This window comes from Malaclemys terrapin, chromosome 1 (assembly GCF_027887155.1).
Source record: "Malaclemys terrapin pileata isolate rMalTer1 chromosome 1, rMalTer1.hap1, whole genome shotgun sequence".
Classification (NCBI taxonomy): Eukaryota; Metazoa; Chordata; order Testudines; family Emydidae; genus Malaclemys; species Malaclemys terrapin.
Window position 1 is genome coordinate 320851212 of NC_071505.1, and position 14512 is coordinate 320865723.

The following is a 14512-nucleotide window of genomic DNA, read 5'->3' on the forward strand; positions in this document are numbered from 1 at the left end:
TTGGAGTAACATGTTAAACATACACATATTATACACATTAAATCTGAATAAATGTATCCTCAAGTACTTGGCTGTGGCAGGGTCACAGATTTCCTCCAGCCCATGGCCAGAGTGGGGAGTAAGAGTGAGCTCCTCTGGCCCTGGGACTCTGAGAGGGAGAGAGAACAAAAGGTCCCCTGGGCCTAGAGAGAAGCTGGCTCTCCCCAACCCAGCCCCAGGGCAGGAGGAGCTCTGTCACAGCCCCCCCCCCCACTCCACCCCGCAGCGAAGTACTTGTGGATACCTTTATTCAGATGGCTCCATGGCACATCGATTTTCGTTGAAATGGGCATATACTGCTGTTTATTTCTGTGCTGCATATGATGTATGGGCATGCGTTGGTATGGCATAATAAGTAGTCACATTTAAATTCCTGCGCACTGCCCATAGCAGAATATTAGTTTTATAGGCAAATCACCCAGGGAACAATATCAAAGGAGAAGGAAGGGCTCCACTCCCAGCCGGGGACTGTAGACCCAGGGAGCAGGTAGTTTATAGTGGGAGGCTGATGTGCATTTCCAGACTTCCCAGCTCCAGTGACTCGGGGCACTTGCCCGTAGGGAGCAGCTTTAGGGAGGACACAGCTCAGGATGGGGCTGCGCAAACTTTTACTCACGTCTGATCGCTCCAAACGCCGGGCAGTGACGACTGGGGAGGAGGATGTTGCCGATTGACATAGTAACTCCGCTCGCTCGCTCCTCTCAGCCAGTGTGGCTGGGAGCTGCTGGCGGCCGCGGTGGTGGCTGCTGGACCCGTGCCTGGCTGTGGGCGTGGAGGGAGCCCGGGGCGCTGCTGCCCTCCTGCCGCTGACTGCAGACGCCGGGCAGCCCGAGTGTTTCTTCTGCGGGCCCCATGGCGGTCCGGGAGCGGCCCTGAAGGAGCCCGGTGCCCCAGCCTGGCCGCCCCAAGGCAGCGGAGCAGCTGAGCGGTCAGTGCCTCCCGGGCGCGGGACGCATCGCTGACGGGGAGGGTCAGGCTGGAAGAGCCGGCGCTGCCTGTGGGGGCGCCCGGGTCTCTGCGGCTCCTCTGCCCCTCCAAGCTCCGGCGCGAAGCTCAGAGACCCCCGGGAACAGCATGAGCCGCGGCCAGCCCTACGCGCCGCGGCCGGGCAGCTCCCCGGCCAGGCCGGGCCGGAGGACGGAGAGCCAGGACTATCTGCTCCTGGCCTCGGGGTTGTGCGAGGAGAACCCCCTGCCGCCCTACGCCTACTACCCCGTGTGAGTGAGTCCTGCGCGGCAACGCGGCTCGGCGGGGGGCCGGGGGTCGCCCTAGGGCAGAGCGGTAGCAGGAGGGGGGAGCCTCCCCAGGGCGGCAGGAATGGGGCTGCGGGGCGGGCTGCAGCATCCCCTCTGGCCCCAGGGTGGGCTGGGAGCCGGGAGTTTCCAGCAGTGCCCCAGAGAGGGCAGAGGTAGCCCCTGCCCCACCGCAGCGAGGGGCAGGTGCGCGTGGGGGGCGGGCAGGTGCGCGTGGGGGGCGGGCGGGCGGGGAGACTGAACGAGCCTCTGCAGACGGGCACTCAGGCGGCGGGGAGCGGGAGTCCCTCTCCGGCCTCAGGTGCGCCCCGCACGGGCGCGGTAGCGCTGCGAAGCCTGCCTGGGATGCGCGGGGTCTGGGCGCGGGGCGCGCTGGGGTGGGTTGGGGCTCAGGGACAGCCTACAGCCCCGCAAGCGCACGGCCTGTCTGGGGTCCCCCTCTCGCTGGGACCGGTCATAAAACAAATACTCGGGAGTTGATAGTTGATCTCTGTGTTTGCATCGCGAAGAGCAGGCACTGAGCTAATGAGGGGACGGCGGGAGGGGATGTTGGATAAGAGGAAATAAGCGGCCTGTTTACAAAAACAAACAGGCTTGTAAAAGATCCGGGTCCCGCTCTCCAGCGCTACCTGAGCCGGTTCTGTCCTTTCCCTCCCGCAAGCAGCAGCGTGGTTCACTAGGATGCGCCCTGCTGTCAACAGGCAACGTCTGATTGTTCGAGGTGGGGATGGTTGGCTGCTCACGAATGTTTGGGAGAGGGGGGCTATAAGAAAGTCTGACTCTGCAGCTACCACCTTACCAGGAAATCCTCGCAATTTGTATTTGAGTTTTTAAATGAAAGTTACACACACTTTTTCAAGGCTTAGGAACTGTGGCCTTTCAATCAGGATTTGCTTCAGTTTGTCCTCTAAAAGCAAATGCACAAATGTGCCATTCATTTTCATATTACCGTTTGCTAATGGAGATGGTTTTTAGTTTTGTTTGTCTCATGTCATATATCTAGAAGAGACATCTGGCAGCTGTGGTTTGTGGGTTTTTTTGTTTTGTTTTAATTGCTACTAACATTTATTGCAACAAAACATCATTTGACCGGTGAAATGGAGATTAGATTGGGACTTGAACAATTTGGTCACCTTTCCTGCAGTAGAATTGTATATTGTAATTGTTTTTTTTTTTAAAGAGAAAAAAGTAATTGAATATGAGTTAATTGGAATAGACAGAACCAAAGACATGGAAGATAATATATGCCCTGCTATAATGGCACTGAAATAAAGTCCTAACTGAATAGAATAGATTTAACTAAATATGGAGTATGTTATGGACTGCACTGGTTGGTCTGTTTAAAATTAACACCCTGCAATGGGTTTTCTATAGTCACAGTAACTTCTATGGTCAGTGGTCCTTATTGGGTGCACATTACATTCTAATTCATTAAGCCACAAGCTTCTCAATTGGTATGTACAATCCAAATCATACAGGCTTGACAATTTGATTTTCAGAGTACCACTGAATTATTATCATTTTTAAATTAGCAAGGTGTAAGCAGATTATACTTTAATTTTTCTACTTTTTACAGTACTAAAATTCCAGGAATATTTTTTTTAAATAATCAGGGCAATACATCCACTGCCTACAACATCTCTAGTTATGTATTATCAATGTGACTGGTATAGTTATCACTTGTTAGTGTTTCTGAGGGAAGAGGCAACACAGAGAGTGGGAAAATGATTATATTATGTGACATGACAAGAATCTATAATTTCAGTTGATTACAAGACAAACTTTCTTTCATACAGACATACTCTGTCATATATCCTACTACTTAACTGATTCCTCTGGTTATCAACCTCCTCTGACATATGGTACATTGCCTAGATAAGATTTATCAACCAGCCTGGTGTAGAAAGGGAATAATAGTCAGAAAAACTGTCAGAGAGCAATGGGATTAGATATTTATACTGATATAAAGTATATCTAGAGCTGAATATTTAAAATATTTTTTTCTGCCCTCAGTGAATCACATAATAGCCAACTTTTATGGTATTATTCTGGTAAATAATATGATGGAAGTCTCAATTTGTGTCTAAGCTAATGTGAAGGTCTAGGAGAAAGTATAATAGTTTGTGATAGTGAATTAGATAGTTTTAAGAAACTAGCATTAATTATTGTGTTAAAGTAAAATGTTTTAACCTAAAGCTACTAATCTCTCTCATACTGTGTTTCTTGGCATAGCCAATTATTAAGGACATTTTTGGCAAACAGTAATTGGGGGAAAAAACCTTACTATCACATGTACATACAAAAAGGATTTACAGACTTTTTGATCTAGGGTTGTAATCCGGAGCAATATAGCACAGTATTTGAAAAAGGATAAGTTAAAGGTGCTGTGTTACAGAATATATGTTGCCCAATTTGTATTTGACCTGTGGGAAGATTCCTGCCACTTCTTTTGTTACTCCCCTCCCCCACCAGAGGCTCTAAGCAAGTAAGTAAATAAATACATAAATCTGAGATAAAATTGAGCACTTGTCATATAGTACAGAGAGATGGTCAGAGTAAGTTGCATTTCCAAACAAACTGTATCCTAGTAAACAAACTGTCTACGCTACAGAGTTATGTCGACAGAAGGCAGCTTACGTTGATCTAATTATGTCAGTGTACACACTACAGTCTTGCTCCTGCCCACATAAATGCCCTACTACACTGACATAATAACTCCACCTCCACGAGAGGCATAGGGCTTATGTTGGTGTAGTTAGGGCAACATAGTTTGTGTAGGCGCTGCGTTATTTACATCAGCTGTTGGCTGTCCTTCTTGTCAATTTCATGGCTCCATGCTAGAGCTGTGAAATTGACAAGAAAGCCGGGCTGTCACTGGGGCTAGTGTCGGGGTAGCCGTGTTAGTCTGTATCTACAAAAACAACAAGGAGTCTGGTGGCACCTTAAAGACTAACAGATTTATTTGGGCATAAGCTTTCGTGGGTACGCTTGTGCCCAAATAAATCTGTTAGTCTTTAAGGTGCCACCAGACTCCTTGTTGTTTTTACTGGGGCTAGTGGGGGACAGTTACTTGTATGCTTTAAATTAGCTAGATTACTAGTTAAGGCTCCAGTCCTCCAAAAACGTAAGCACATGCTTAGCATTACAAAGTGAGTAGTCTTTCTGGAGTCAGTGGGACTACTCACAGTGCATAATGTAAATCCTCTGAGTAAGTCTTGGCAGGATCAAGACCTCTGTGTTCATCTGTTCATTATTGGCAGTTTCTTTATATTTGTATTTAACTAGATAAATAGAGCCAGATGACAAAGGTATATTCTTGTTAAATATATAGAATACAGAGAGTGCTATATGTTATAGTGTGTGTATGTGTGTGTGTGTGTGTGTGTGTGTGTGTGTGTGTGTGTGTGTGTGTAAAACTATGCAACAGTAATTCCTGTTGGTAAGTTTGTAATACAAAATATTTCTCAGATTACTATTTTTCTCAAATTTATTATCAGATGAATTCCAGTTATATCTTTAATTATACTATGTACCTAAATTACCTGACACTGTGTGCTTATCTCAAGAGACAGTGTGACATGTGTTTTTTTTCATCTTCCAGTAGTGATGTATATAAAATATAAACCAGAAAATACTAAGTCAGCAGCTGAAGGGGTAGCTGCAGAATTTTATAACAACAACAATTTAGAGATTCAGTCCTACAAACTAAGTGCCTCCCAAGTGGTATTCCCCATTGACTTCTGTGAGAGTGGCAGTCTTTAAACACCTCATGGGATTGGGCCCTAGGAAAATAAGTTTTCTGAATTGTCTCTCCTTCAGGGTCAGATAGGATAAGGGCTGTGATTGTTGTGGAATAGAGTCAGGATATCTAACTATATTTATTCATAAGATTCACTTTTGGATTACTAACATACAAGCTTGTGAAGTTGTCAGCATGGCTGTTGCTGATTAAAAGAAGAAAGGCAATAATTTATTTCATTTCAGGCTCTCCTTAACACCTGAATTAAAGGTATAAATCTAAGTTGCCTTCATCTCAATTGCATTGCACAAGGAGAAATGGTTTGAGCTGTGGAACGAAAGTGGACACTTAATGTCTTAAATGAAGACATGGTACTCTTTTTATGGGTGTTTCAGACTACAATGATGACAGTGTGATTGAAGTAAAACTGGTACTTACTCTAATAATGTCATCATTAATCTTGATCAGTACATTACTGGTAATAATTCACTTATTTCAGAGGTAAAAATGTACACTGAGGGCCTGTTTCTCAGTGATATGGAACATCTGTAACTTTTACTAAATTCAATAAACAAACTCCTGTAAGAGGGGCTGGCTGGAAAGCAAGAATGTCAAGGTTTTGAAATTTGTGTTCATTCCCCATCAGAACACAATCTCTCCTGTTGGAGCTGTTGCACTTTGTATAAATAACTAAAAATTGGGAGGGGGAGACTGATCAATTGACTATATAGCCCAGTGTTTAGGGCACTCAGCTGGGATGTGGCAGTTCTACTTTAGTCCTGAGTAAATCCTTAGTCATTAAGCACTGGAACAAATTGCTTAGGGATGTTGTGGAATCTCTATCACTGGAGGTTTTTAAGAACATGTTAGACAAACACCTGTCAGAGATGGTCTAGTTGTTACATAGTCCTGCCTTGAGTGCAGGGGACTGGACTAGATGATTTCTCGAGCCTCTTCCAGTCCTACACTTCCATGATTTCTCATTCTTTACTGAAGAAAAGCGATCACTGAAGTCCATAGAAACTGTGCCTGAGTAAGAACTGAGAAAACTGGTTTCTCACTATAACTGTAGAATAACACAGTTAATGGCATAATCTGTGTAACATGATTAGCACTTTGAACGTGTGAAGAAAGTGTGCTAACCTTAAGGAAAAGTTTTCCTCTAGTGATCATTCTATGCATGTCAAGCCTCTTAACAGGGTTTGTATTGCTTTGAGAATATGCATTGTAAATTTCAAGGTCCTCTAATGTTTGGACTGTTTACAGACTTCTAAAATAACTGTTTAAAGAAAACTGTTCATTGTGTTTATAATTTAAGGCCCCAATCCTGCAAACACCACATCAAAACACTTTGAATCAATGGGTCTACACGTGGTTGTAAAGTTAAGTATACATGTACATGTTTGTAGGATCGGGGGCCTTAGTATATAGCGTCTTTAACAGTGTTTGATTCTTTGCTTAACAGAAAGAGACATTCCTGTTCAAAAGAATTTATTCACTCTGATCATTTACCTTCACTTATTCCATAACAGGGCTAGATAAATGGTGCAGCTACTGATTCAAACTTGGTTTATACATTACAAAGGAGTTTGTATTTTCTTGGAACAAACTCCTTATATCGATCAGATTTGCTTTGAATCAGATTGCATCACAACCTTTATTCACAAATAATATTTTTTAAAGTATAAAACAAGTTTATTTTGGGGGCATAGTGAATGTCAAAGACTTTAGTGGTGGCACCTTGGTAAAGACATATTTTTATAAAGTCCTGTAAATCTGATAATTTTTTTTGAGTTCTGACATATTTGGCCAAATTCAGTGTCAGCATAAATGGATGCAGCTACATTGCCTTTAGGGGATTATGCCTACTTAAATGTGGGCTGAATTAGGCCTATTGTGCTTTATTAGGAAAGTACATATGAATTGTAAAATAACTGAAAATATTAAACTGGCACACACTAGTTCAGCATCACAGCTAGTACTATGGCTAGAAAAAGCATCACATGCCAGACCTACTGGTGGATTTGAGACTAAACTTGAGCTTCAGTACTATTAGCTAGCAAAGGGAATATAGGTGATGCTTTGTATCTGCCACAATGTATTTTATTATAATATTGAGAATCCTACATACAACATCTGTCTTGAGAATGGCTTTACCATATCAGAGGCAGCTACTACCTTTCTTGTGAGTCAGATCAAATATTTTTATGGAATCTTGGCTTATGCATAAGGCAGAGAAGGAAGGAATTTCAACAGAGGGGAAATAACACTACAGAATGAAAAAAGTGAATGAAAACAGATCAATACTTGGAACTGTAGAGATGATCAGTCACTGCCTATAGAAAGTGAGAGCCCTTGTAAAAGGATAAACAGAGTGAGAAAGTGAGGTGAGATTATATCCAAATATTGTGGTCCCTGCTACTGCTGAGGCAGGAAAAGGTGAAAAGTTTGACAGCTAAAGGGCTATTGTGTAAAGTTTACTGCTCCCAGAGACAGAAATGTAGTGAGGTATTTCTATAAGTGCCTAAAGGAGTTAGGCACCCAACTCCCTCTGATCTAAGTGCTTTTGAAATTCCCACCCTGAGATTCTAGCATCACTAGATAATAATTGCAAGAGAGAAGTAGCAAAGTTCCTAACCAGCAAGTTACTCGGAAGAACATTGCTCTTCAGGAGTAAGGGGAAATAGTTGTGCACTTAACCACACTGTTCCCTTGTAGCAGCACTGTAACCACACTGGAACTGAGACACAGTAAAACAGTGGAAGACTGTAGAGGATTATCCCTTTGTTCCTCCTTAGAATACCTTCAATTCCACTAGCAGCTGTCTGCCGTGTATCAGATAGCATTAGTACTGGAATCAAAAAGGGATAGCATGCTGCAATTTTCAGAATCTTTTTTTTTTAAACTAGTAGCAGGAGTAGTCTGCGTGGCACAATACCCCATATTTGAGCTCTGGTTTCAGCCTGAAATATCCACTTCTCTTTAAGTTTAGAACAATCTCCAAACCTTTTGGTGGAAAAAACACACTTCAGACTATCTCCAAAAATATGTAGAAAAGAAGGCCTTTTGAATTTGGTGTTCTCTTACATGGTTATATTTTTTGAATGATAGATGAGTAGATAGTCTTCCTCTGGAATCATTCTGTCCCTTTAAAGAATCAAAAGATATATAGTGACCTACATGTATTTAAAAAGTCTGCTGAAGTACAAATGTTCGGCTAATTGTTCCTCTGGTGCCTGTAGCCCATAGGTTAGGGGTTCCCAAACTTGGTTTGAGGCTTGTTCAGGGTAAGCCCCTGGTGGGTCGCATGATGTTTTGTTTACCTGAGCGTCAGCAGGTACGGCTGCTCACAGCTCCCAGTGGCTGCGGTTCGCCATTCCCAGCCAATGGCCCACGCCACTTCCCGCAGCTCCCAGTGGCCAGGAACAGCGAATTGCGGCCACTGCAAACAGACGTACCTGTGGATGCGCAGGTAAACAAAGCGTCTTGCGGCCTGCCAGAGGCTTACCCTGAACAAGCCGCGAACCAAGTTTGGGAACCCCTGCCATAAGGAAAGCTTGCCTTCATTATATTCACTGCCTTGCCTTCATTGTATTCTGCCTTTATTATATTCATCGGTAATGCCAGGAACCTATAGGCCTGTATCCTGTAAGACATTAGTTTCAGCAGTTAGCATAAAGCTTGAGGCCTATGAACTTTGGCACAGATAAACGTACTGAGGGAAACCCCCTAGTTTTGGGGAGCTGAATAGAGTGTGGAACACACTTCCTTGAATTTTGAAGCTTTTCTATAATGACACCAGTCAGCCACAGGAACATAAGCTAATATCCTCAGATGATTGACCACAAGAGTGCCATGGCAAAGAACTGATGTATGATAATAAGTTGAGATCATTGATATACTAACCTACAGGAGAAGGACACCCCAACATTAGTAGAGTGAAGAAATACAAATAAGGAAGAAGGGAGAAACCCCTACTGAATATGCATTAGACTTAGTGGCAACAATATAACATATTAAAGTTGTATTCTAGCCTGTGGGCAGTAGCAGACAGCAATGTAACTCTTGGGAGGTGCCAGAATGATGGCCATTCGTGATGATGAGGAAGGTGATGGTGATGAGGAAGATAATGGCTAACATTTCAGGTTGTTCTGCAAGGGATGGTGCGGGTATATGGATTTCAAAGGTACATTTTGCATTATCTCTATCTCCCTTACTGAGTTGGTGTGTTTGTGACTTTGCTAAATGTATTAATACATTATTGTAAATATAGGAGAGTTCCTTTAGTGTGAGTGTTGCAACCCTGCACATTGGGGTTCACAACTATATAGTAATTTTAATAATACTGGGCCTGATCTTGGGACAAGAACCAGTCAGCTCTCAAACTTGGAATTCTAAAGAAATCAATATAATAAATACATAATCTATAGATCAGGCTGCAGACAGTATTTCATTGGCAGGCAGCCTGGTCTTGCAGATGCAAAACAGGACTGAGAATTAGGTTTGGGGTCTAATCCCGGTCAGGATGCAAATGTGCTATCTGATGTGATAATGACAGTACATATATGTACATTTTGAGGCTGAATAACATTCATTGTAGACCCAGCCAAATGAAGATGTCTGTCCAATCTGTTCATCTTGCTTATTCAAGTTTTTAAAAACAATTTGCATTGCAAAAAACACACTTCCTTGTAAATCTGTGGAGAAACAAGTGTGCATTGAAAGCTGAGCTGTAAAGCAAACAGAATACCACATTAAAAAGAGAAGAGTTTTGAATTTGATCACTGTCTGAAGCACAGCTTGTTTCTCAGTTTCAGTAGTTTTCAAATCAAGTAATTTCTAGGCAACATTAAAGTCAATCATATTTCTAACCCCTATATATGTTGAGCAAAATGTGTAATTTCACTGAATGCAATATAATAGTTTCAGCTACTCCCTTGGCATCAGTTTTATTTCCATTCTCAACTACTCTGCTTGAAATACGCTGTAAAATGATCTTTCAGACTCTTCGTTAGACCTAATCACTTTGGAGAGTATGGTGCAATATGGCAGCTGTGTCTGAGAGTGCCAGTCTTGCTGCTTAGAGGCTTTGAGATGCTATGCCCTCTTACAAATATCTCTGAAAAGCATTAGCAAAATGGTCACATATTTTCAAGAGGGTTGGCAGATTCTCCTTTTACACCAAGAGCTGTAAATGTCTTTGGTCATCTTGTGTTTACTGTGCCATCAAAAAATGAGAAGAGAGATAAACTAAAAGGTTTTCTGTGGCTCGAAGCTGAAATGGAGGCTCATGCTTCAGTGGTTCTTTAGGGGCAGTGGAGGAAGGATTTCAGGCCAACCTATCCACTTTGCCTCAGAAAATCAGAGGCCTGTTGCAAGTGCGTATCACCACACCTCAGTAGGGTCATACAGCATAGCCCCAAAAGTGAATTATTATAGCCAGGGTGAGGAGTGTGGCCAGGATTCCTCTAAATGCTCTGTTCCAACAAATCCCTTGAGTGACCTCCACAGGGGAATATTCTATGGAGTCCTCCTAAATGCTTTTTGAAACTGTTGAATGCAGTGAGAGTGCTGTGTAAGCATAGCCCTTAGGTGCAGCTGCTCCTGCTGGTAGAGGGGGCTGTAAATTGCGTACCAGTGCACCATCAAGAACGAGTCAAGCCCTGTATGTTCTACTTGGTGAGGAACGTGGTTATTACATGTTAAGCACTGGTGTATTATTGGTAAATATGTATTGTCAAATTGAATTTATGCAGATAAATAGGAGGTCATTCATTAAGTAGCCTGAGTTATGATAAAATTAATAATCCATCTGGTGTGACTTGTAGCAGTTTATTTGTAGAATTTACTTAAATGCACTGTAGAATCTTACGAACAATGTACATTTACAGATAGATTTTCATCTGGTTACTGAAATACAAAACAAGTCCGTTCGCTAAACAAAAATAATTATGTTTTTAAGACGTTAAGCTTGGTATGTAAGTATATGTGATTTGCTAAGCTTGGATGGAGGAGGTGGAATGGTGAGAAATACTGTGCACACACAGTCTAGTTCATGTTTGCACTATCAGTGTTAATAACAAGGACCAATTTTTTGCCACATACCCTCCCCAAACTGCTTTGTGTGGAAAGCTTTTATAAGTTGCAATCTGAAGAATTCCTGTAGTGCAATGGAAATCCCCAGGTGAAGGTGAGTCAATATGATGGCTTTGTAACTTTCCTCATAGCCTTTGTTCCTCAGCATAGGGGACATGGCTGGGAAAAAGTTTGAGTAATTACATTCTGCCTACCTAAATTATTGCTGTAATTTTACTGGGCTAGAACATCGTTAATTACCTGCCCCAAAGTGCTGTGTAACATTGGACAGCTACCTCAGCGATGGCTTTAGTTCATTGATGGGCATGTGTGGTGCACGTGTGTGTGCAGTCTACTCTACAGTAGCTTAAAGGGCTTTGGGATAGTAGGATGTATTCAAATGGAAGTTATGATAATTAAATGTGGACAAAAATATTAGTGAGAATTACATTTTATTCAGTTTTCTCTAGCATGGATTAGCATTTTGATCGCATAGTAGTATAATTATTTTATTATTTGTTAAGCATTGACAATTTAAGTACTTAAATGAAGAATAATTTTCAGAAATTGTGCAAGAAAATATGAGAAACAATGTGGTGGTGGCTTATTGAATCCCAGTTTATTTTCTGTATCCATTTCAAAATGACTTCAGCATATCATTCCTTTTAGTAGAAAGGATGGTGAATGCAGTTTGGTGGGGAACTGAGGAAAAGATATTTGAACACATCCAAAAATAAGCTCCTGTTTCATTGCACAAATCATGAAGAGTGGGATGAGATTCTTGAACCTTACTAATGGAATAGCTTGGATGCTGCAGATCAGGATTTAGGTTCATTGTCAAAGCTGTTTGGGAAATTTATATAGCTCCCTGCTTGCCTGGTTCTTACAGGAACTGTTAGTTACTTACTTTCCTAAAGAAAATTTCACTAAATTAGACAAAAAATCTGTTTCTGTGGGATGGACCTGCTGGGTGGGGTTTCTGCTACATATGGAGTGCTTTCTTTTTAATATGGTTTTGGTGGTTATGGACTACACTGTCAGATGAAATAAGAATGACAAATAGTGTAGTAATAACCTTGTATCACTCAGAACCAAACACACAACCCAACATCTGTCTCTTTGCTCAAACATTCCTGCAATAGTATGCTTAGTCACACCAACAGTCCTACTCTCCTATATACAGAAGTAATTAAAAGCAAAACAAATCTAAGCTTGCCTTCTGCCAGCAGGGAAGGAAGAAGGAGTGAGATTGTTGGAAAGTGCTCAGGTACTAGTGAGGGGTGCCAGTAAGGACCTGCATGGTTCAATGGATGGGAGGGTGGGATGGTGGATGGATTAAAGTTGCCAGTCTATTTAATAACTTGGAGGCCCACCACCTCAGGTGAGGGAAGGGTCACAGAAGTCAGAACTCAAGAAATCATGGGGGACAAAAAATTAAACAGGAACAGGAGGGGCGGGGGAACATGTCACAGAGTCAAAACAAGGCATCCATATGGGAACACCAAGGAGTGAACCCCAGACAAAGTCCACTGCTCCACGAAAGAATCCACTGCCTGTCCTGGAAACTAAAGTACGGTAATCTTTTCACAGAAAAGGTAGAGATTAGGCAATGGCAGTGGAAGTTTATACACACTGTCCTGATATGTTTCAGTAAGGATCTTGTGTTTCCTACAATCAGCGGTACCCGTGATCTTCCAGGGTGAAATCCTAGCAACACTAAAGTCAATGGGAGTCTTGCCAGACCACCCAGATGGAGGAGCCAATTCTCTGCCGACAGCAGAACACATCACTTGTTTAGGCCAGTTGAGTCATTATTTAAAAAGTTTCAGAGTAACAGCCGTGTTAGTCTGTATCCGCAAAAAGAAGAACAGGAGTACTTGTGGCACCTTAGAGACTAACAAATTTATTTTATTTAAAAAGAAGGAAAAGAGCTCACACTTATGTCTCCTTTAGCCATGATATCTTGGGAATTCACTGATGCAGGATTTGTGTGTGCTTCACCTCTCACATCAGAACTGGGCACTGGACACACTGAGCTCAGGGGAGCAACACAGTTATCCTCCTGTGTCTCCCTTGTCACCCTCCAGTGTCTGGATCCCTGATCTGCCTCACCAGAACCAGATTGAGTCACATGACAACTGGGTATTTGACTGGTGGACCAGTTCTCTGCATAGGCTGCAGGCTGGTGCAATATCACCCATCTGTGAAGATAGCAGTTTACTAGAAGAGGTATTAGTGATATCTTTCTCTGCCACTTGGCTCTAGTCCTTGCTTCCCTGATTTTTCTATTCATCCCTGTCAGGGATTTTAAACTCAGATTAATTTGGTGCAACAGCTCTCTGATAGCTTGCTGGTATTTCAGAATTATAACTAGCTGATTAGGCCCCCTTGAAAATGGAGGGCTTCCTCTTTTTGATGAATGCACTGTGTTTTTTTTTTCAGTGTGAGGGGTTGCCTGTGCTATGCATTTCCAGATATACTGCAGACAAATCCTAATTTCTTTTTAAAGGTCACTCCATCACCTTACTTTTAGATATAATTGGAATACCCAAATTAAAGTACTAAACTTTGTTAGGACTGTTCTGTGTATACAGGCCTTAGGCCTCCTAAGTAGTAGTAATCTAATATTTGGCATCTTCCCCAAGGATTTCAAAGTGTATCACATACACACACATGCTCGCACGCACACACAGTGTGGAGGCTACCATAATATAAACAATAACAAACAGCAACAGCAACAAAATTAAGTACGTCAGAAACAGGAAGCCTGCCAAAATATCAGTGGGACCACTGACTGAAATACTAAAGGAGCACTCAGTGAAGACAAGGCCATTTCAGAGAAGCAAAATGAATTCTTTGCCTCATTCTTCACTGTGAGAGAGATTGCTACACCTGAGCTATTCTTTTTAGGTGACAAATCTGAGGAACTGTTCCAGATTGAGGTGTCATTAGAGGAGGCGCTGGAACAAATTGATAAATTAAACAGTAATACGTCAACAGGCCCAGATGGTATTCTCCCAAGAGTTCTGAAGGAACTCAGATATGAAATTGTAGAACTACTAATGATGGTATGTAACCTATTGCTTAAAACAGCCACTGTCCCAGATGACTGGCAGATAGCTAATGTGATGCCAATTTTTTTTAAAAAAGCCCTGGAGGCAGGCCAGGCCAGGAAGCCTAACTTCAGTGTCAGGCAAATTGGTTGAAAGATGATAAAGAAGAGAATGATCAGACACATAGATGAACATAATTTGTTGGGGAAGAGTCAACATGGCTTTTGTAAAGGAAAATCATGCCTCACCAATCTATTAGATTCTTCGAGGGTGTCAACAAGCACATAGACAAGGGTGATCCAGTGGGTATAATGTATTTAGACTTTCAGAAAACCTTTGACAAGGTCCTCACC

At 42.4% G+C, this 14512-nt stretch overlaps 1 protein-coding gene across 3 annotated transcripts in view; it reads left to right on the top strand.

The window, feature by feature from the left end:
- Window positions 1–727: 727 nt before the first annotated feature.
- The window catches only part of TRPC6 (transient receptor potential cation channel subfamily C member 6), a 165633-nt gene continuing 151848 nt past the window's right edge, over window positions 728–14512 (top strand). For 2 of the 3 annotated variants that reach the window (XM_054015597.1, XM_054015599.1), the window contains exon 1: window positions 729–1256. In XM_054015597.1, the coding sequence (XP_053871572.1) occupies window positions 1114–1256 (143 nt within the window). In that variant the 5' untranslated portion in view covers window positions 729–1113. Of the gene's footprint in view, window positions 1257–14512 lie in introns of all 3 variants that reach the window. The other variant, XM_054015598.1, reaches the window with a different exon arrangement.